Source organism: Myotis lucifugus, unplaced genomic scaffold (genome assembly GCF_000147115.1).
Source record: "Myotis lucifugus unplaced genomic scaffold, Myoluc2.0 scaffold_200, whole genome shotgun sequence".
Taxonomy (NCBI): Eukaryota; Metazoa; Chordata; class Mammalia; order Chiroptera; family Vespertilionidae; genus Myotis; species Myotis lucifugus.
The window spans coordinates 2,255,426-2,273,948 of record NW_005871248.1 but is presented as its reverse complement, the minus strand read 5'-3'; the positions used below and the strand labels follow the sequence as shown (position 1 = coordinate 2,273,948).

Genomic DNA, 18,523 nt, shown 5'->3' with positions numbered 1-18,523 from the left:
GAGTACCTGGACAATGTGCCCACCTGCTCCGGGATTCCCTATGGCATGTCACTGCCCCCAGAAAAGCCAGTCACCACCTGGCTAGACAGTAAGCCCGTGCTGCCTACGGTGCCCACGTCGGTGGGGCTGCAGCTGCCGCCCACCATCCCGGGTGTTGGCAGCTACGCCGACTCCCCCAGCCTCACCCCTGCAAGCCGCTCCCCACAGCGGCCCTCGCCTGCGTCCAGCGAATGCCCCTCTCTGTCCCCCGGCCTCAATACCTCTGAGTCGGGTGCCCCAGTGACTGCCGAGTCCCCACAGCCTGTGCTCAGTGGGTCCTCTCTGACCAAAACCGAGCCTGTGAGCCTGCCTTGTGCAAATGCCAGGGTGGGGGACATCCCTTCCGGCGGGCAGGTCTCTGCCACATCCACATCGGCCGCCACCACCCTCACGGACAACAGCATCTCCACTGGCCTCTGCAGCCCGGTCCTCGTGGCCAGCTCTGACCAGTTCAAGGCCAAGTTTCCCTTCGGAGGGCTGCTCGACTCCATGCAGACGTCGGAGACGTCCAAGTTGCAGCAGCTGGTGGAGAACATCGACAAGAAGATGACCGACCCCAACCAGTGTGTCATCTGCCATCGGGTGCTGAGCTGCCAGAGCGCCCTCAAGATGCACTACCGCACGCACACCGGGGAGCGGCCCTTCAAGTGCAAGATCTGCGGGCGCGCCTTCACCACCAAGGGCAACCTGAAGACACACTTCGGGGTGCACCGGGCGAAGCCGCCGCTGCGCGTGCAGCACTCCTGCCCCATCTGCCAGAAGAAGTTCACCAACGCCGTGGTCCTGCAGCAGCACATCCGCATGCACATGGGCGGGCAGATCCCCAACACGCCGCTGCCCGAGGGCCTGCAGGACGCCATGGACGCCGAGCTTCCCTACGACGACAAGGCTGCCGAGGTCCTGAGCAGCTTCGAGGACGACGTGGATGAGAACTCCATGGAGGAGGATGTGGAGCTGAAGGACGCAGCCAGCGACCCGTCCAAGCCGCTGCTGCCCTACTCGGGCTCCTGCCCGCCCTCGCCCCCGTCTGTCATCTCCAGCATTGCCGCGCTGGAGAACCAGATGAAGATGATGGACTCTGTCATGAGCTGCCCGCAGCTGACTGCCTTGAAGGCCATGGAGAACGGGTCCGGGGACAGCGACCGCCTCAGCAATGACTCCTCGTCCGCAGTGGGTGACTTGGAGAGCCGCAGTGCGGGCAGCCCGGCCCTGTCCGAATCGTCGTCCTCCATGCAGGCCCTGTCCCCCGTCCACAGCCACAGCGAGAGCCTGCCCTCCAAGTCCCCAGGCCTCAGCAACCATGAGGAGCCACAGGACATTCCGCTAAAGACGGAAAGGCCGGACAGTCCACCCCCTGCCCCCGAAAACGGAGGCGCGCTGGACCTGACGTCCGCCCCCCCTGGCCGGCTGGCCATCAAGGAGGAGGCCCCCTTTAGCCTACTGTTCCTGAGCAGAGATCGGGGTAAGTGTGAGCGCACCATGTGTCGTGTCTGTGGCAAGCCTTTTGCTTGCAGGAGTGCGTTGCAAATCCACCATCGCAGCCACACTAAGGAGCGCCCGTTCATCTGCGCGGTCTGCGGGCGCGGGTGCTCCACTATGGGTAATTTAAAACAGCACTTACTGACCCACAAATTGAAAGAGCTGCCTTCTCCGTTATTTGACCCCAACTTTGCTCTAGGTCCCAGCCAAAGCGCGCCTAGCCTGGTCACCGGCTCCGCGCCTGCCATGATCAAAATGGAGGTGAATGGGCACAGCAAAGCCATCACGCTGGGTGAGGGCCCGCCACTGCCGGCCGCCGTCCAGGTGCCCACCGGGCCGCAGGCGGTGATGGGCCCCGGCCTTGCGCCCATGCTGGCCCCCCCGCCACGCCGGACACCCAAGCAGCACAACTGCCAGTCGTGTGGGAAGACCTTCTCCTCCGCCAGCGCCCTGCAGATCCACGAGCGCACCCACACCGGGGAGAAGCCGTTCGGCTGCACCATCTGCGGGAGAGCCTTCACCACCAAGGGCAACCTCAAGGTGAGGGAACAGGCTGGGGCCCCCCCCCGAGCCCTGGGGACACCAGGGATGCCCTCCACTCCCCAGAGGTGTGGCAGGTGGGGCTGCCGCTGGCCACGGGGAGGCGCTGCTGGAGAGCCCATGCAAAACAATATGTGAGCGCCTGTGGTGTGTGCACACATGCAGAGTGTGAGTGTGGGTGGGTGTGTGCATGTGTGGGTGGCTGTGCACGTGTGGGTCAGGGTGTGCATGTATATGCACGAGTGTGCAGTGTGTGTACACATCTGTAGTGTGTGCCTTGCATGTATATAATGTGTATGTGGGAGAGTGCATATGTGTAGTGTGCACATGTATAGTATGTGTGTACTGTGTGGTGTCTGCATGTGTGCGTGTGCCGTCTGCATACGTGTGTGTGCCATGCGTGCACTCAGGTGCGCACGCTCACAGTTACGGATGTGTGCATGCTGTTCGACTGTAGAGCATCTCCCCTCCCCTTGGGGGCTTGTGCAGCCTCTGCAGCGCTGCAGCCTGTTGGGGTGATGGACACCGTATCAGGTGGGCAGGCCCAGGCCCCAGCTGTCTAGAATCTTGTGGAACACTGATGGCAAGACAAGCTGGGCTTTAAACATCTCCCCGTGATACAATTGATGCACATCCTGCCCCAGGCCAGAAGCTGGTCCTGTTGTTTGTCCTGTGGCTGCTGAGGGGGCCGTGGTCGTTTGGTGAGAAGTGCCTAGCCCAAGGCCAGAGCGAAGAGCTGGCGCTGTGTTCATAGCTCAGTTCCAGCCTTTCGTCCTCGTTCCCCAGGAAGTAGAGTGTGTGGCAGGCACTAGGTGACGTGCGGCCAGTGTCCCACTCTCAGCTAAATGTGCTGCCCTCCGGCCATGCCAGGCGCCTGCTGGGGTCTTGGTGACCTCTTCAGAGACTGAAAAGGTCAATTCCTGTGGCTTCTACTTACTGAGGTCTCTGCTGACCAGAGATGCCCAGGATGCTTCCTCTGTGTTTGGGAGGGAGGCAGGGTGGAGCCAAGAGTTTCACATATGAGAAGACTTAATGGGGCAGGGAGAGGCCTCCTATGCCAGGCTCAGGAGCCAAGAGGCCCTGAGCTTTGGAACATCCTCTGGGGGTCTTCACCTCACACCTTGGGGAGGGGAAGGTGTTCTATCAAGTTCCTCAAGTGGAAGAAACATTAACCCTAGAGTGCCAGGGAGCGCAGTCGCGCTCCTCCTGTCTTTCTCCAAAAGTGCTATTGCGCTCCTCCTGCAGTGTCACTATTAGATGCTAGTAGTTCACTCTTTACTGACAGATGGCACCTAAGTGCAGATTACTTATATGTCAAAGATGAAAACAAATGTAGTAAAGGTTTCCTTAAGTTTTTGAATATGTAACTTCATTTACTTGCGATTCATAATTTTTTTCCTAAACTGCTGTAAAATCAGCAAAAATGCCTTGGCAATTTTAGCATAGTTCCTAGGATATTGGTTGGCACTCAAAGGGCTAATGCATTGGCTGGTTTTGCTTTTTGTATTGAATAAAAATAAATCATATCCTATATAATAAAAGGCTAATATGCAAATCGCCTGGCGAAACAACCGGTCGCTATGACGCGCACTGACCACCAGGGGGCAGACGCTCAGTGCAGGAGCTGCCCCCTGGTGGTCAGTGCACTACCACAGGCGGAGCACTGCTCAGCCAGAAGCCGGGCTCAAGGCTGGTGAGTGCAGCAGCAGTGGCAGGAGCCTCTCCTGCCTCCGTGGCAACGCTAAGGATGTCCGACTGACGGCTCCTGGCCTGTGAGAGGGCGCAGGCCGGGCTGAGGGAAACCGCCCACTCCCCCCCACCCCGGGTGCACGAATTTCGTGAACCGGGCCTCTAGTTGAAGCATAAGATGCTCAGAAAAGTTTGCCTCATATAGACTGGCTTACTAGTAGGATGGGAACGGAAATGGAAACAAGTTCTGAGTGAGTCGCGCGTGTGTGGATGGCAGTGGGGCATGCATCCACAGGCACACTGCCTCGTGCCACTTGCTCACCGATTGTCGCCCTGTCTCCCACGCAGGTGCACATGGGCACACACATGTGGAACAACGCCCCTGCGAGGCGGGGCCGCCGCCTGTCGGTGGAAAACCCCATGGCTCTGCTGGGGGGCGATGCCCTGAAGTTCTCGGAAATGTTTCAGAAGGACCTGGCAGCGCGTGCCATGAACGTGGACCCCAGTTTCTGGAATCAGTATGCGGCGGCCATCACCAACGGTCTGGCCATGAAGAACAATGAGATTTCCGTCATCCAGAATGGGGGCATCCCCCAGCTCCCGGTGAGTCTGGGTGGGAGCGCCATGCCCCCTGTGGGCTCCCTGGCTGCCGGCATGGACAAGGCTCGCACGGGCAGCAGCCCACCCATGGTGGGCCTGGACAAAGCCAGCTCCGACACGGGGGCCAGCCGGCCGTTCACGAGGTTCATCGAGGACAACAAGGAGATCGGGATTAACTAGCCTGCGCCAGGCAGCTCACCTGCCGTTCTGTCCCTCCTACACACTGTGATGTGTGACCGTCAGGTACACACCTGCCGTACCGGGTTCTCCTTAAAATTGTCCCCATGGCAGAAAATTCGTTAGCTGTGTGGCTGCTGGAAGGTCGTCTCGTAAGCGCTGCATGGTCCTTTCTCAGTGAGCTTGACTGTTCTTGAGAATTCTTCAACCTTTTAAATAAAAATAAATCAGAAGTCCCTGGAAAACCGCCTTGGGAACAGAAAGGGCTCCGAGCACATCCGCTTCGTTTCTCCTGAAACCTAATAATCCCGGGAGGGAACCGGGGGGTCCCCTGCGGTATTCCAGCGACACTCATTCAGCATAGACATTGAACTCCGTTTTTAGAACTCTTATCCTAAAGACGTGGTCCCGTCCTCCCAACATCGTGTCTTATGACTGTACCTTTGTCTGTAGTATTTATAATGTTACGATTATGCGGGTAACAGACATGCAGCCCCAACTTGAAAGGTAGCTTTCGTACTGCAGAATACATCTGGCAGTGTGATTTTTTTTTTTTTTTTGAAAGCAAGATTTGTTTTACTATAAATAAGTGGGTTATTTCAATGCAGGCAACATTGTGAAGTTCCACTGGGAAAGATAGCATGCTTTTTTGTGTGCAAGTACCTGTCAGTAACAAGCCTTTTTTATTTTTATTTAAATGTTTGTAGCTGCTATGTGGACAGTTGTTCTCTAGTGTGGTCTGTGGCCCAGCGACTGGGAACCAGTTACAGACGAGCGTCACCGTAAATTATTCACAACATTATAAACCGTTGTGAGTAAATATTTCACGTATCAAAGCTGTACAATAAAGAGGTAATGTTTGTATAATGTGGTTGCAAACTCTTAATTTATACTGTTGCACTTTTAGTATTTTGTATTAGGGAGGTTTGTCTATAATTTGAAGATTTAAAAAGATGTAAAGTATTTTATAAATAGTACTTTGATTTAAGGAAAATGGGGGGAAAAAACTTACTGTTTCTTGTTTTAAGGTCAGACAACATGAGAAATCAATGCTACTTAAAACAGAAAAGCCACCCAGACCTCTCAGTTCCGCAGTAATCTAGGGCCTGCCATTTCTTCAGTTAAAATGACTTACTTAACTTTTCTACAAAGCGCATTTAAGAACTTGACCCCCTCTAACGAATCTTTGATGAATTCATCTTAGGAAGGGACAACCGAGGGAGCCAGGAGCTAAGAGGAGGCTGTGTAGGTACAATCTTACTGTTGTCTATCTCTGTCTTACACACCCACAAGGGAGCCCTGCCTGCCGTGAGCACTGGTCCTCGTGTCCGTAAACTGGGGAGAAATATCTGCCTGGCAGGATAATCAGTCATAACCGGGAAATTCGCTCCATTCCTGGTGGGTTTGTTACCTCCTCAGATGAAAACAAAGCACAATGTCATCGGATTACTCAGAACACCAGTTTCAGCTGGTGACTTCCTTGCCTGAGTGAGGACCCGCCCTGCAGCCAGGTGGGTGGGTGGGTGGGCGGGGCTGGCGGTGGGGGCGGGGCTGCCTGTTCTACCTCATTTTGTGTGTTGGGATCGGGCTGCAGTCTGAGACTATGGGCTTCTTCTAGCACCACTGTCCCAGAGACGGTCGGGTCCCAGTGCCCTGAAGAAGGAATCAGACAGCGACTCAGCTGAAACAGAAAAATAGGACAATCTTTCCAACACACCCACTGCAGTGGCAGATCACATCGTTGAACAGTGTGGACGAATCATAACCAAGCAGACTGCGAAGTTTGTTTCTGTCCGGAATGAACTCTGAACTCGCTCCGCAGCCCTGTTTTCTGAGGGATGGGGTCGTGTCCCCAACACCCGCCGCCGCCCCTCCTTGTGGGATGGGGGCAGGGGTTGTCTCAGCATCGTTGGGAAAAGAAACAGGTGGCTTCCTGTTGCTGTGTTTCAGCAGTTGAATGTTTTTATTATTTATCTGTGTCCCTTTTTGCCGTGAATTTTTTGTTGTTAGTATTTGATCCGTGTAGGATTCTGTCTCCTCCCAAGAGGATGTGTATATATAACTTCAGAGAAATGTAAAGTGTGTAAATAAGACGGCTCGTGACAGGACCGCGAGACTGACCCCTCTGTGTTCAGGGCGAGGCCGCCCCTCTCTGCATGGTGAAGAGAGACACTATTTTTCTACTGGCGTGCCATGTGGGGCCAGGGCCTCCCCGAAGCAGCGGGAATTGTTACCTAGATCCAATATTTTTTATGATGAAATCTGTGGCTCGACACACCTGCTGATCAAAATGGATGTCTTAGTCTAGGTTCCTATTTTGTCATATGGAGTTGAATAAAATGCAGGATGTCCTACTATTTCTGAATCACGTTCCTTGATTATTCGAATTGAAGCAATGGAATTTGAGGTGATGGCCTCACTTATGGGGGGGGGGGTGCATCCCTGGTGTTTCTCTGAGGAAGGTCAGTGTGGGTGGGCTGCTCGGATGTAAGCAGTATCTCTGTGTATCTTGATTGGTCTTGAAATGTTTAGTTTTCCCTTTTTTCTAAAATAAAAAGGCAGCCTCCTGATTGTGGATTTTTTTTTCACCTACGATGGAACAGGATAGAGTAGAAAATGCCTATTAGAGGCTGTTGGCAGTGTCCAAAAATGACTGCGCTCAGTGATTTTCCCGCCGTCAGCTCCCAGTGAAGGTAGTGCCTCCTCCAGTCACTGGGAAGATAGGCAGCTGTGCAGGAAGGACCTGGAAAGGGAGGTGCCACTGTGAACCGCGGGCGCACCTGCCCGTTATTCCCGGTGGAAGATGTTCTCGACTCTGAAAGAAGCTTTACCTCACCCATAACATCTGATAAGACTTCCAACTTTAAATTTTTAATAGCTCCTGGATTTCAACATATATAATCCATTTTCTTTCTTTTTTTCTTTAGTAACTACTGATACCTAGGAGCCACAGTAACTTTTACCTGGAAAGTGCCAGGTGATTTTAAAGAACTGAACAAGGTACTAACTAACCACTAATTAAACTGCCCGGGCCACCCTACCAACCTGTCATCAGCCTTAGGGTATTAATCCATGTTGATTTCACTGCTAGTCTAGAAATGATGGGATAGAAAGTGACTAAATCAGTAAATTTGGGTTTTTTTAATGGTAAGAAAATAGCAAAAATGTCTATAACCATTTAAAACAATTAATATAAATTAAACTGTGGGGAGAGGACGGAGGAGACAGGGATATACTTCTTATTTCAAAAATATCTCCAATGTAAAACCAGAGGCGGTTCAGCTTCATAAGCCCTGGGTATTTGCTACTTTGTAGCATCAACCCTGGTTGCTTAGACTATATAACAAAGAATCAGAAATGCCAGCCATCCCTAAATATTATTTATTTAAATATGTTTCTGTTCTAAGTGCATTACAGGAACCGTTAACATTTAACACCAATTAAAAAGTATTGCTAAAGGGCTAAAAAGCAATTGTTCTTAAACTCTCCGCTGTTTAATTTCATCCCGGTGGCAGCTTGAAGGCGTGCGGGTTCCCTGCCTGCCTCTCTCTCCTGTGCTTGGCAGACACGGCGGCTCCTGCTCAAGCCTCACAAAGAATCGGGCCACGGCCACATCAGGGGCATTTCTTTATTACGAGGCTGCGTGGATGTTTCCAGCCCAACCAACTTCAAATCACTGCACTCATTCTGGCTGTCTGCCTGATGCCACACAAGTCCAGACCCCTCATTTCCCTCCCGCGTGCTTGCAGCAGGTGACGATGTCACACACGTGGAATTCCGCGTCCAGCCACCCTGTGGGCTTCCAGGTTCAGCCCTTTGTGTTAAAGTCCAGGCTCACTCGCCCATTCCCAGACTGGGGTCGGGAGGGAGGGTTTGTTTTCTCCTCTGGGAAGTTGCTGGGGACACACGGAAAACAGGCCTGTTTGCTGACTTCAAGCCACCGTAAAAGCTGATCTGCAAAACACTCTACAAAACTGGGAAGAAAAATTCAATTCCCCTTTTCCACGTAAGTGGAAATAGTAAGCATTATTTCAGCTTTCTTCTAAGAAAGGACAAGTTTAAAGTGAAATCACCCTAGAGGCATTTTCCTACCGTTCTGTTCACGTGTTTGTACCAAGTTAACAGGCTTGGGGGGTGGGTGTCTCCCCTGGTCTGTGGCCCAGCTGGGCTTGCTCCGCGGTGGGCACAGGACGGGTCACCAGGGCCAGGCTGCCCTCTCTGTGCAACGTGACAGCATCAGCCCCTCCCTCCCCTCCCGCCTCCTTGTCTGTAAGAACAGAGTAGAATTTGATGATATTAAAATCCTTCCCACTTCTAAAACTGTGTTTTTTAACCAGAACTACCATTAATGTACACCTTCCTTTTTCTCCCCAGAATTCACTAGACAGACTGACAGTATTTATAGAGAGAATATACAAATGATTACCTAAGGATATAACAGAAATCTATTACAAATGACTTCGCTAAAGAAAATGTGTGGAATCATTTTTGGACAGTGAGAAATATGTTGGTATCTTTGACTTTTTTTTTTTTAAATCATTGAATTCATTGAAGCTTTTTAAAATGCAATTATATTTAAGGTGAAATAAAATCAAGCTCTGTGGACATCATGCTTACTGCGTTTTCTTGTAGAGTCTCGTAAAGTGGCCTGCTTTGCGTCCCGGGTATGCGCACACAGGCACAGTACGGCTTCCCGTGAAGGTGGGGTGTATATGTGTTCAAGAGAGTATGCACCTTGTGGCCACGGTTATTTCTTATTGTTCCTGTTAGTAGTGTCGGAGAACTTAAGCTATTAACAGCGGGGGTCCTGTCCTAGTTTGTAACTGCCGGCGCTGTTCGGTCTAACAACCTCTCTGGCAGTATTACGGATGGTTTCAGGGTAGCTTCACCTCTTGCTCACCCCCTTCCGGCTGCATTCAGTATGTTCCTGAGCGAGGAGTAGCCCAGTGGGAGATAATCCGCGTTGCTGAGACAGGAAAGAGATGCCACTAATGTAAGTACCGTCCTGCTCTGTTATGTCCAAAGTTCTTTATGTCACCAAATGAAACAGCGATCCACCAGCCAAGCCGGGAAGCAAAGGGTGCGAGGACCTACACATTCAGTGACTCCCTCCCTGTGTGTGACTCAAACACGGAGACAGGTCGTTCCAAAATGGGACTATCTGTGAACATGGGAATTTTGTAACCCGCTCCCTCCCGTACTTTTCTAGGTTGGTATGATGCACATATTCTTAAATTATAGTACGATCGTATAATCCAGGATTTTTACAGACATGCGAGTTGTTTGCTTCACACTCCATCCTGATACTTCATGGACTCACTGATTCCATGCCGTATATTTTCTTCCAAGTTTACCTTACAGGACAATTGAATTCAACTTCTTACAAGCAGGGATTTAAACATCTGAACAACAACTCATCGCATTTCTTTTGTAACTGGAAGATCTCTTAATTACACGTATGATACAGCACACTTCTATCTTACTTTTCCTATTTGCTGCATCAAGGAAAATTCAAAAGCAGCTTTTGTTCTGACCTAAAATTACCCAGAGGAATTATGTCACAGCCTCCCCCAACCACCGCTGCTGAGGACAGACAAGCAGCCTGGGAAAACATATGTCCACACCTCACATGGTGAAAGCCTTAGGGATAAATAATGGAAAATTATCTAGAAACATAAATTATTACTCATTCGAATAATTTAAGGATAAATTAAGATTTTGAATTATAAATCCATTTTCCTTCACAAAGAGGCCGAGTTCTGTTTTCCTAGGAAGTCCTCTGGTCTCGACCAGTTCTTCGGGGTGTGAGTATGTACAGCGAGCAAGAAACACGGAAACTTCCTTGACATTTTCTCTTCGTGTTTTGTTTGGGGCTTTCTGTTTTGCTTTGTTAGTGAGTTTTCCTCACAGCGGTAGGTGCAGGCTGCTCAGCGGACACCAACTTAAAATGCTGGGTTTGGGATCACTGAACAGGCCTGCGCCCAGACGGTTCCTGTAACTCAGGGGCGGGGGTGGGGGTGGGGGTACTCAGGGGCTCCCTGGTACGGGTGGACCGTTCGGTGATGTGACATCGGTCTGAAGACACACGTGCTGAGTGAGAAGTCGAGCCGCCTGTGACTCCCCAGGAAGGACTAGAGCATCACTGGCGCGTGTCCAGAGGGGAGCACCATTCAGGGCAGCCGGTCCAGAAGCCGTACAGCAGCGGAGGCCGGCAGAGATGGGGAATGTCCTCAACGCCCCCCCCCCCCCGCCCCCCAGGCCTCTCACAGCCTCTGGCTGCACTCAGCTCACAGATTTTCAATTAGGAGCTACAGGCCATTTGGGGAAATGAACTTTATCAATAAATATTTGTAAATGATTAGCTTTACCTGAGGATCTCTGAACGTTTTCCATAAGCTCAGTCCATCTCACAGTGTGTTGCGAACATAAACCTCAGGGTTAACTCCTTGCCTGTGGGAGGCCTGCCTTCTATCCGTTCTCATTTGCGTGGCCGTCTTCCCCAGAATTGAGCTCCTGGCTTGGTGTTGCTGGCTTTTTTTCTCTGTTTTGACCTTGCTCCTATCACTTTTGCCAACAGTTTTTGCTGGAGAATAGAAAGAGAACAAGCTTTACATTGAAACCATAATTTGGTTGTTTTTAAGGATGATCCCTGAGGCTAAGCTCTGGACCCAAAAGCCTTTCCAGTGGCCTGAGTTGGATGCACAGTTTTAGAAACAGTCTGTGGTCTTCAAAGAAGTGAAATCGGAGCTGAACTTGGTATTTAACTGAAGACAAATCAAGGATTTCTCACAGGCCCTAGAAAGGGAGCGGATGATGAGTTCGAGTCCTGACACCCTCCCCGCCTGCTGGCGTCAGTTTAGGTCACACAAGCCGCCTCAGTGGTACTCAGGGCAGCACGCTGAGCACCCAAGCAAATGCACGAGCCTTACCTGCTGAGCCTCGGGGAGCTGGCCAGGATCCGGTGTGTATCTGCGGGTGTGGGCACCTGTGTTTATGTGGGGCGTGTGCATCTGCTGGTCTCATGCATCTGCAGGGCGTGTGCCTCTGCAGGTCTTATGCATCTGTGAGGTGTGTGCATATGTGGGGTGTATGCATCCGTGGGGCATGCATGTGAGAAACACAGACAAGGGACCGGCTGTGGCTCAGCGTGCCTCATTTCTGGGGCCGATCAGGCGTGAACCCTGACGCTGCAGGGTGGCCGAGGCAGTGCCCTGCCTGCGTGGTGTTCTGTGGAGGCTGGCTGGCTTTGGGAGCATCAGGAGAATAATTGTAGGCTGTGTAAAAATTATAAGAGCGTTAAAATCATATTTGTAACCACAGAAAAAACTACCCCATACCCCAACCTAGCCTTTGGGATGAGCTGCAGAGGGAACGGGGCGGGTGGGTCCTGGGAAAGGGGAGGGAGGGGGGTTCCTGGGAGGGGGGTACTGGGAAGGCCTGTCATCCCCACTGAGGCTGGTATGTTGACTCCTCTCTCGAAGGCAGTTTGCTGTCTCCAGCCTCCAGGATTTCTGCCACCAATACAACCGCTGAGCAGTGAGGGGACAGCGTTGGTTTAGTGGGGTGCCCTCAGGATGAGTCTCAAGGGTGGCAGGCACTGCTGAATCTAGACCAGTGGTTCTCAACCTTCCTAATGCCGCGACCCTTTAATACAGTTCCTTGGTGACCCCCAATTTCATTGTTACAAATTGAACATAATTAAAGCATAGTGATAAATCACAAAAACAATATGTAATTATAGATGTGTTTGCCGATGGTCTTAGGCGACCCCTGTGAAAGGGTCGTTCCACCCCAAAGGGGTCGCGACCCACAGGTTGAGAACCGCTGGTCTAGACCAAGAGGGGCCATCAGGGTGAGGCCAGGGCCCGCAGTGTTGCTGGCACACAGGGTCCCAGCTGTGGACTCCGTAGGAGGTCCAGCGAGGCTCCTGCCACCGTCTCACCCCCACCGGCCGGCACCAACACGGGGGCCACTTCCCCACAGTCCACAGTCGGCTCTGCCCACTCATCGCTTGTGGTGCCGTTTTATGAGCTGAGAATCAGCACTGTTTCCTGTTTCACCGCACACATTGCTCAGTCACATCACACTGTTTTATTGTAAATGTCACGTGTGTCAGGTTCCTGCTCGTTCCTGCTCGCGCTGCAGGAACAGTCGTGTCACCAATGGGCAGGCTGGGCTCACCGGGAACTGCTGAGCGCTTTCCCTTTCCACGCACAGAAACCCTGTAACACCCCAGGGGGAGAGCTGGCAGGAGAGTGCGCACTAGCGGCCCGGCTGGTTAGCTCTGCTCATGAACAGAACCAACCTAAAAGTAAGGGCACATTACAGCACACCTCCCGAGTGTAGAGCAAGCGCATCAAACAAAAGAGGTCTGTACCAGGGGCATTTAATGATGGAAATGAGCAAAAATATGTGTTAAATCCTCCTATAACATTCCTGACTTAATTCAATAGATGATGGATGGATAGATGGGCGGATGGATGGGTGGGTGGGTGATAGATGGATAGATGGATGGCTAATTAATAGAGAGATGATAGGTGTATAGCTGGTGATGGATGGATTGATGATGGGTGGATGGATAGAAGATAAGTGATGGATGGATGGTGGATGTATAGATGGAGGATGGATGTATGTATGGATGGGATAGATAGATACATAGATACATAGATACATAGATACATAGATACATAGATACATAGATGATAGATAGATAGATAGATAGATAGATAAATAGATAGATAGATACTGTCTTCCTCACGATACAAGGTGCCCAGGGTCCTTACACCCTTTTTCCCCCAGGCCCTTCCTCTATCAGTTAAGTTTGCATTTGACTGCAAATAACATAAACCCCATCTAATACCTAAGTAGAGGCCTATTTCCCTTGTAACCCAGGCTTAGGTAGTTGCTGGGGATGACTCGGTTGCCCATCGACACCACCAGAGGCATTCACGTGTTGGCTTGTCTTCATGCTGCCCCCTCACGACCACAGGGTGGCCGCTGCAGTCCCAGACATGTCCTCCACGCTCCACTCGGAAAGAACAAGAAGAGCAGAGGGCATGAGGCCTGAAATCAGCTCTCCATCTCTTTATCAGAAAAGCGAAACTTTGTCAGGATCCCTGCCAGAGGTCCGCTCTGCCACCCTGGGAGCCAAGCCGCTGAGTGGATAGGGTGCTGATTCTTGACGAGCAAGGGCTGCACGGTCAGAGGCCGAAGCTTGAATCCCAGCGCAGATCCTCACAATTTGTGCCTCGTGCTCTCCGAACCTTAAATCCAGGGCTTGTGCAATAGGGCTCGGGGCACTGCCTCGCTGGGGTTCCCTAACGGAGCTCCCAGCACACCAGCCATCCCCGGGAAGCTCCCTCCACCAGGATGCTGTCCCTGGCTCTTCCCAGGACAGCTCACTCATGTCTTCAAGACCCGTCCCTCCGGAAGAGGCCACCAGCCGTGTACGAGCAGAGCAGCCATGGACCTGCCATCCAGCAGCCTTGGGAAAGCGGCAGCGAAGCCAGGCAGAGGTGCCACACCAGGCTAGGCCAACTGATGCTCTCCGTACCAGCTGCTTCCACTGTGACTAGCTGACAGTGAATGTGGCAGGCGTGGGGGACAGACTAGGGCAGTGATGGCGAACCTATGACACGCGTGTCAGAGGTGACACGCGAACTCATTTTTTTGGTTGATTTTTCTTGGTTAAATGGCATTTAAATATATAAAATAAATATCAAAAATATAAGTCTTTGTTTTACTATGGTTGCAAATATCAAAAAATTTCTATATGTGACACGGCACCAGAGTTAAGTTAGGGTTTTTCAAAATGCTGACACGCCGAGCTCAAAAGGTTCGCCATCACTGGACTAGGGGATCTTGCATCTGGAAATCTGGGGCAAGGCTCAGTGTACAAAAGGGGTAGGGAAAGAGTCTCAGGGGAGTTAGGTTTATTAACATGGGTGCGGCGTCAAGGGACCCACACACTGAGCTCTGACACCAAGTGAAAGCAGAGAGAAGCAGGCAGCTGGTTCGTGCTGGCACTGAGCGTGCTGGCAAAGTCCATGCGGGCGGGAATCACACATGTCCCTCCCTCCGAGTTACAATCAGTCCCTCACCTTCCAGCTGATTCCAGCTACTCATACTCTCACTCATGTCTGTAGGAGTGTCTTAGCGGGTTTGGTGTCCACAGCAGAGGGATCCTCGGGACCCACTGCTAGCGAGTCACAGCTGTACTGTGAGCCCTGCATGGGAGCGGATTACGCTGCAGAGGGTGTCAGCTGAGCACTAATCCTGCCTTCCCGGGAGGGCTCCTCACCTCAGCTGTCACCATCACAGCCACGGAGCCCGCCCGAAACCATGGGCATCGTCCATGTCCAGCAAATGTGTGACAACGGGCCGAGACGGTGTCACATGTGCAGAAACATCCTCAGCACTTTAAAGAAGTTGGAGAAGACAGGGGTAAGCGTGTTGACCAAAGAACTCTGCTGTCTTCTACGTCTCCCTTCCCGTGTTTCAGTAGTGATTATTGACAGGGTGCTGCACGGCTTTTGCACAGTACATCTCTGTTCACCTTGATGATGGATGATATGGGGCACTGCAGACGGAGGTGAGGAGAACTTGAAAAGAAAGGGGTATTATGGTAAATGTGCTGGATGCCTTGCAAATGTGAGAGGATAAATTGAAATTTGACAGGACTAATGAGTTTTTGAAAACTGTTAGCCAGGCTTGTCCAAAGAGTTCTCTCCCTATTTAAGGTTTTCTAAATTAGAAACTCAGATTTCAGGAGCTGCTTTGGTCCTGGAATGAATAAACAGCCAAAGCAGATGGCATGTTTCCGTGTATTAAACTTACATTGTATCTTGCTTCCATTGTAACCATGGCATGTAGAGCACTTGGGCCAAAACTTAGATACTTTGTAACCATCACTAGGCTCAGCTGTCAAAAAGAAGTGAATTCCAGGTGTTTGCATTTAACTTTTTATGTACTGTGGGGTCCTGAAAGTTTTCACATAAGCCTAAAATTAAAATTTGAGGTTAATAACTATATTTTTGAAATTGTCCTTCGTTCAAATAATTTATAGGCCAGCTGTTGTTAGCATCTTGAACTTGATTCCAGAGCTGAAGTCTTCGTGTAGGATTTGAATCTGCACTCTTAATAACACTGTTGTGGGCCCAGAGCCACATCCAGGTATTAGAACCCAGAAGGGCCTGGCTGGCATGGTTCAGTGGTTGAGCATCGGCCTATGATCCAGGAGGTCACGGTTCGATTCTCAGTCAGGACACATGCCCAGGATGCAACCTTGATCCCCAGCATGGGGTATGCAGAAGGCAGCCGATCAATGATACTCTCTTATCATTGATGTTTCTCTCTCTCTCCCTCTCCCTTCCTCTCTGAAATATATATATTTTTAAAGAACCCAGAAGGTTTGCTGTTAGGGGCAACCCATTCACACACTTGAACTGTGCAAGTAACCTTGAGTCTTAGTACAGAGACCAAAGAGTTCCTCTGATCTCACTGTCAATTGGTCTAAATACTATTTGCCTCTATGTATTTACTGTATTTCCCAGGGAAGGATCCCATTCATCAGTGGAGACCCATATTTACTTTGCATTTAAATACTACCATTATGGAATACTACGTATTTGAATGTAAGGAATATGCTACATGTTCTTCAATATAATTTTCTTCCCATGCAGATCATATCAGGTTATGTTTTTGCAATATGTGTGTGTGTGTGTGTGTGTGTGTGTGTATACTGTATATGTAAAATATTTTATTTTTGTTGCCTATAAATATTCTTAAATGTAATACAAATAAATAAAAAACCAAGTTACTCAATATTTAAACTGACAATAATTTGAGAAATAATTATAAATTCTAAGTTGTGGGGTTTTGTTTGTTGTTGGTGTGTTTATTTGTTGCCCATATCAAAAATATAACAGAGGTGTTTTGTTAAACTGTTAGGATTCTTCCAGACCTCAATTTAATCTTTGCCATTGTTTCATATTGACTTCAATGCTGGAATCATTGATTCTGACATTTTTATCTGTCATCGTCCGCATTAGCAGTTTGTACAGATGTCTCCCCTTTTTACCTGAAACTGGTACTCATTCTGTTACCTTTGTGTTAAAAAAAAAAGATTTAAGGATTTCCACCTGAGCAGCAGTTTTCAATGTGTGAGTTGCAAGCATTTATGGGTCATGAAATCAATTCAGTGGCTCCAAACTACCTTTTCTTAATGAAAGAAAATAGTCTAGAAAATGTAAGACTGCACAGCACTTTGAAACAGTGAGTCCCGCTTTATATCCATCTACTAATATGTGTGGGGACAGAATTTCCATGTGAGGTGGTCAGGTCAAAAGTGTGAAACCACTGTGGTATAGCCTATATATAGGAGATTTTATATATATATATTCTCCTATACTATAGAGAGAGGTCCTTTCCTTTGTTTCTCTCTGTTTCCTCCCTTCCTTCCTTCCTTCCTTCCTTCCTTCCTTCCTTCCTTCCTTCCTCATCCCTTCCTGCCTTCCTTCTTCTTTCCATCCCTCCATCCCCCCGTCCCTTCCTTTCTTCCTTCCTCCTTTCTTTGAGTCATTAGGTTACTTAATAAGGATTATTAGGTTACTTAATAAGGATTAAAGGCTGAGACTACATGTGGGCTCCATTGCTTACTGGTGCGATCGTGGGCAAGGTTCTCCACCATCATGCTCAGTTTCCTCACCTGGAACGCGGGCGTGACCAGCACCTGCTTCATGGCTCCTTGAGAGCTCCGGGAGCTCCCGTGGAGGGGCGTGCTGCTGGGGGGGGGGGGGGTGCCATGCAGTGAGGTGGGTGCAGTGAGGTAAGCACCATGGAACTGGAATTCAGCTCTTGGGTGAGCTTCTGCTGCGATGTTTATGAAGTTGCTTGTCTCATTGTTATTACTTTGACCATTTCTACATCCCTTAATTGTACATTATTCTCTCAACATTTTATGCTTTGGGTTTGGCTTCTAAACAAAGATGTATATCCTTTCTTATTAGAATTGTTTATACATAATTAAGATTGTCTGCAGTTCTGGATACAGGAACCTTATCAGAGATTACAATGAGTGACTCCTATTTGCATTTAAACATGTTGAAATAAACCTAGTGAGGTTCTCAGTGACGGGAACTGTCACCAAACGCGTGCATTACTGGGGTAATGGGGAGGGGCTGTAGCATTGGTTTTGGATTATGAATGTACATGGGGAAAGGTAATAGCTACTTGGTAACAAAATGGTGAAACACAGCCATTTTTAAGGTGAGACCATTAAGAAATAAGTACTAGGATCTTTTCCTGAGGTCTTGAAAGATTATTTATGAATCATATAGGAAGTTAACAAGAAGGTCTTGCTATCCTCCAAAAATGGAAGGACAAGATGTACCTGTCCAACCGGCACTAGTGCAAGATTCAGAAGTAAATGGCAGATTTTAAGAAAGCTGAAATAAAAGAAGATTGTTATTGACAACAGTTCTGTCTTGCAAAAGTGTTTGGACTTTAAGTAGATAGAAACCATCAGAACCTTAATTTGGGGGCTTTAACTAAACTAGATACTGGAAGACTGCACATAATACTAACAAGCAAGGATTCTGTCCTAATAAATTACATCTTTCCAGACATGTAGAGGGAGGTAGCATAACTCAGTGACCAAAGAATTATAAACCCAAAACTCAAAAGGAGCTATAAACTTGATTAATCGCCTTAACTATACAAGCCATAGCCCCGAACTAAACAATTGTCTGAACAAATACACACTTTTTATATTTCCGAGGATCCAGGAGAAACACTGGCTTTTTGTGAATTATGAAAGGATGTGTGTGCTGATTGCCTTTGCAAATGGAAATCTCTACCCAAGGCTTTCTTTCCTTTGGTGCTGTAAATCTAGCCTAACCGTGAAAAAGTCACCTACGCCATCTAAAAATCTATCTTCGGCAGAACGGGCACAATCAGTCGCTGAGAACAATATATAATGAGCTTTGTAAACATTCACATC

General features: G+C 49.4%; 1 protein-coding gene across 1 annotated transcript in view; it reads left to right on the top strand.

Moving 5' to 3' along the window:
* The window catches only part of SALL3 (spalt like transcription factor 3), a gene marked incomplete at its 5' end in the record, with an annotated part of 6,743 nt that extends 1,445 nt beyond the window's left edge, over positions 1–5,298 (top strand). The window contains 4 exons of the mRNA XM_023761175.1: positions 1–303; positions 535–1,501; positions 1,718–2,058; positions 4,096–5,298. The exon at positions 1–303 is cut by the window's left edge and continues 1,445 nt beyond it. Of these exons, the coding sequence (XP_023616943.1) occupies positions 1–303; positions 535–1,501; positions 1,718–2,058; positions 4,096–4,527 (2,043 nt within the window). The remainder of the gene's footprint in view (positions 304–534; positions 1,502–1,717; positions 2,059–4,095) is intronic.
* Positions 5,299–18,523: the final 13,225 nt, after the last annotated feature.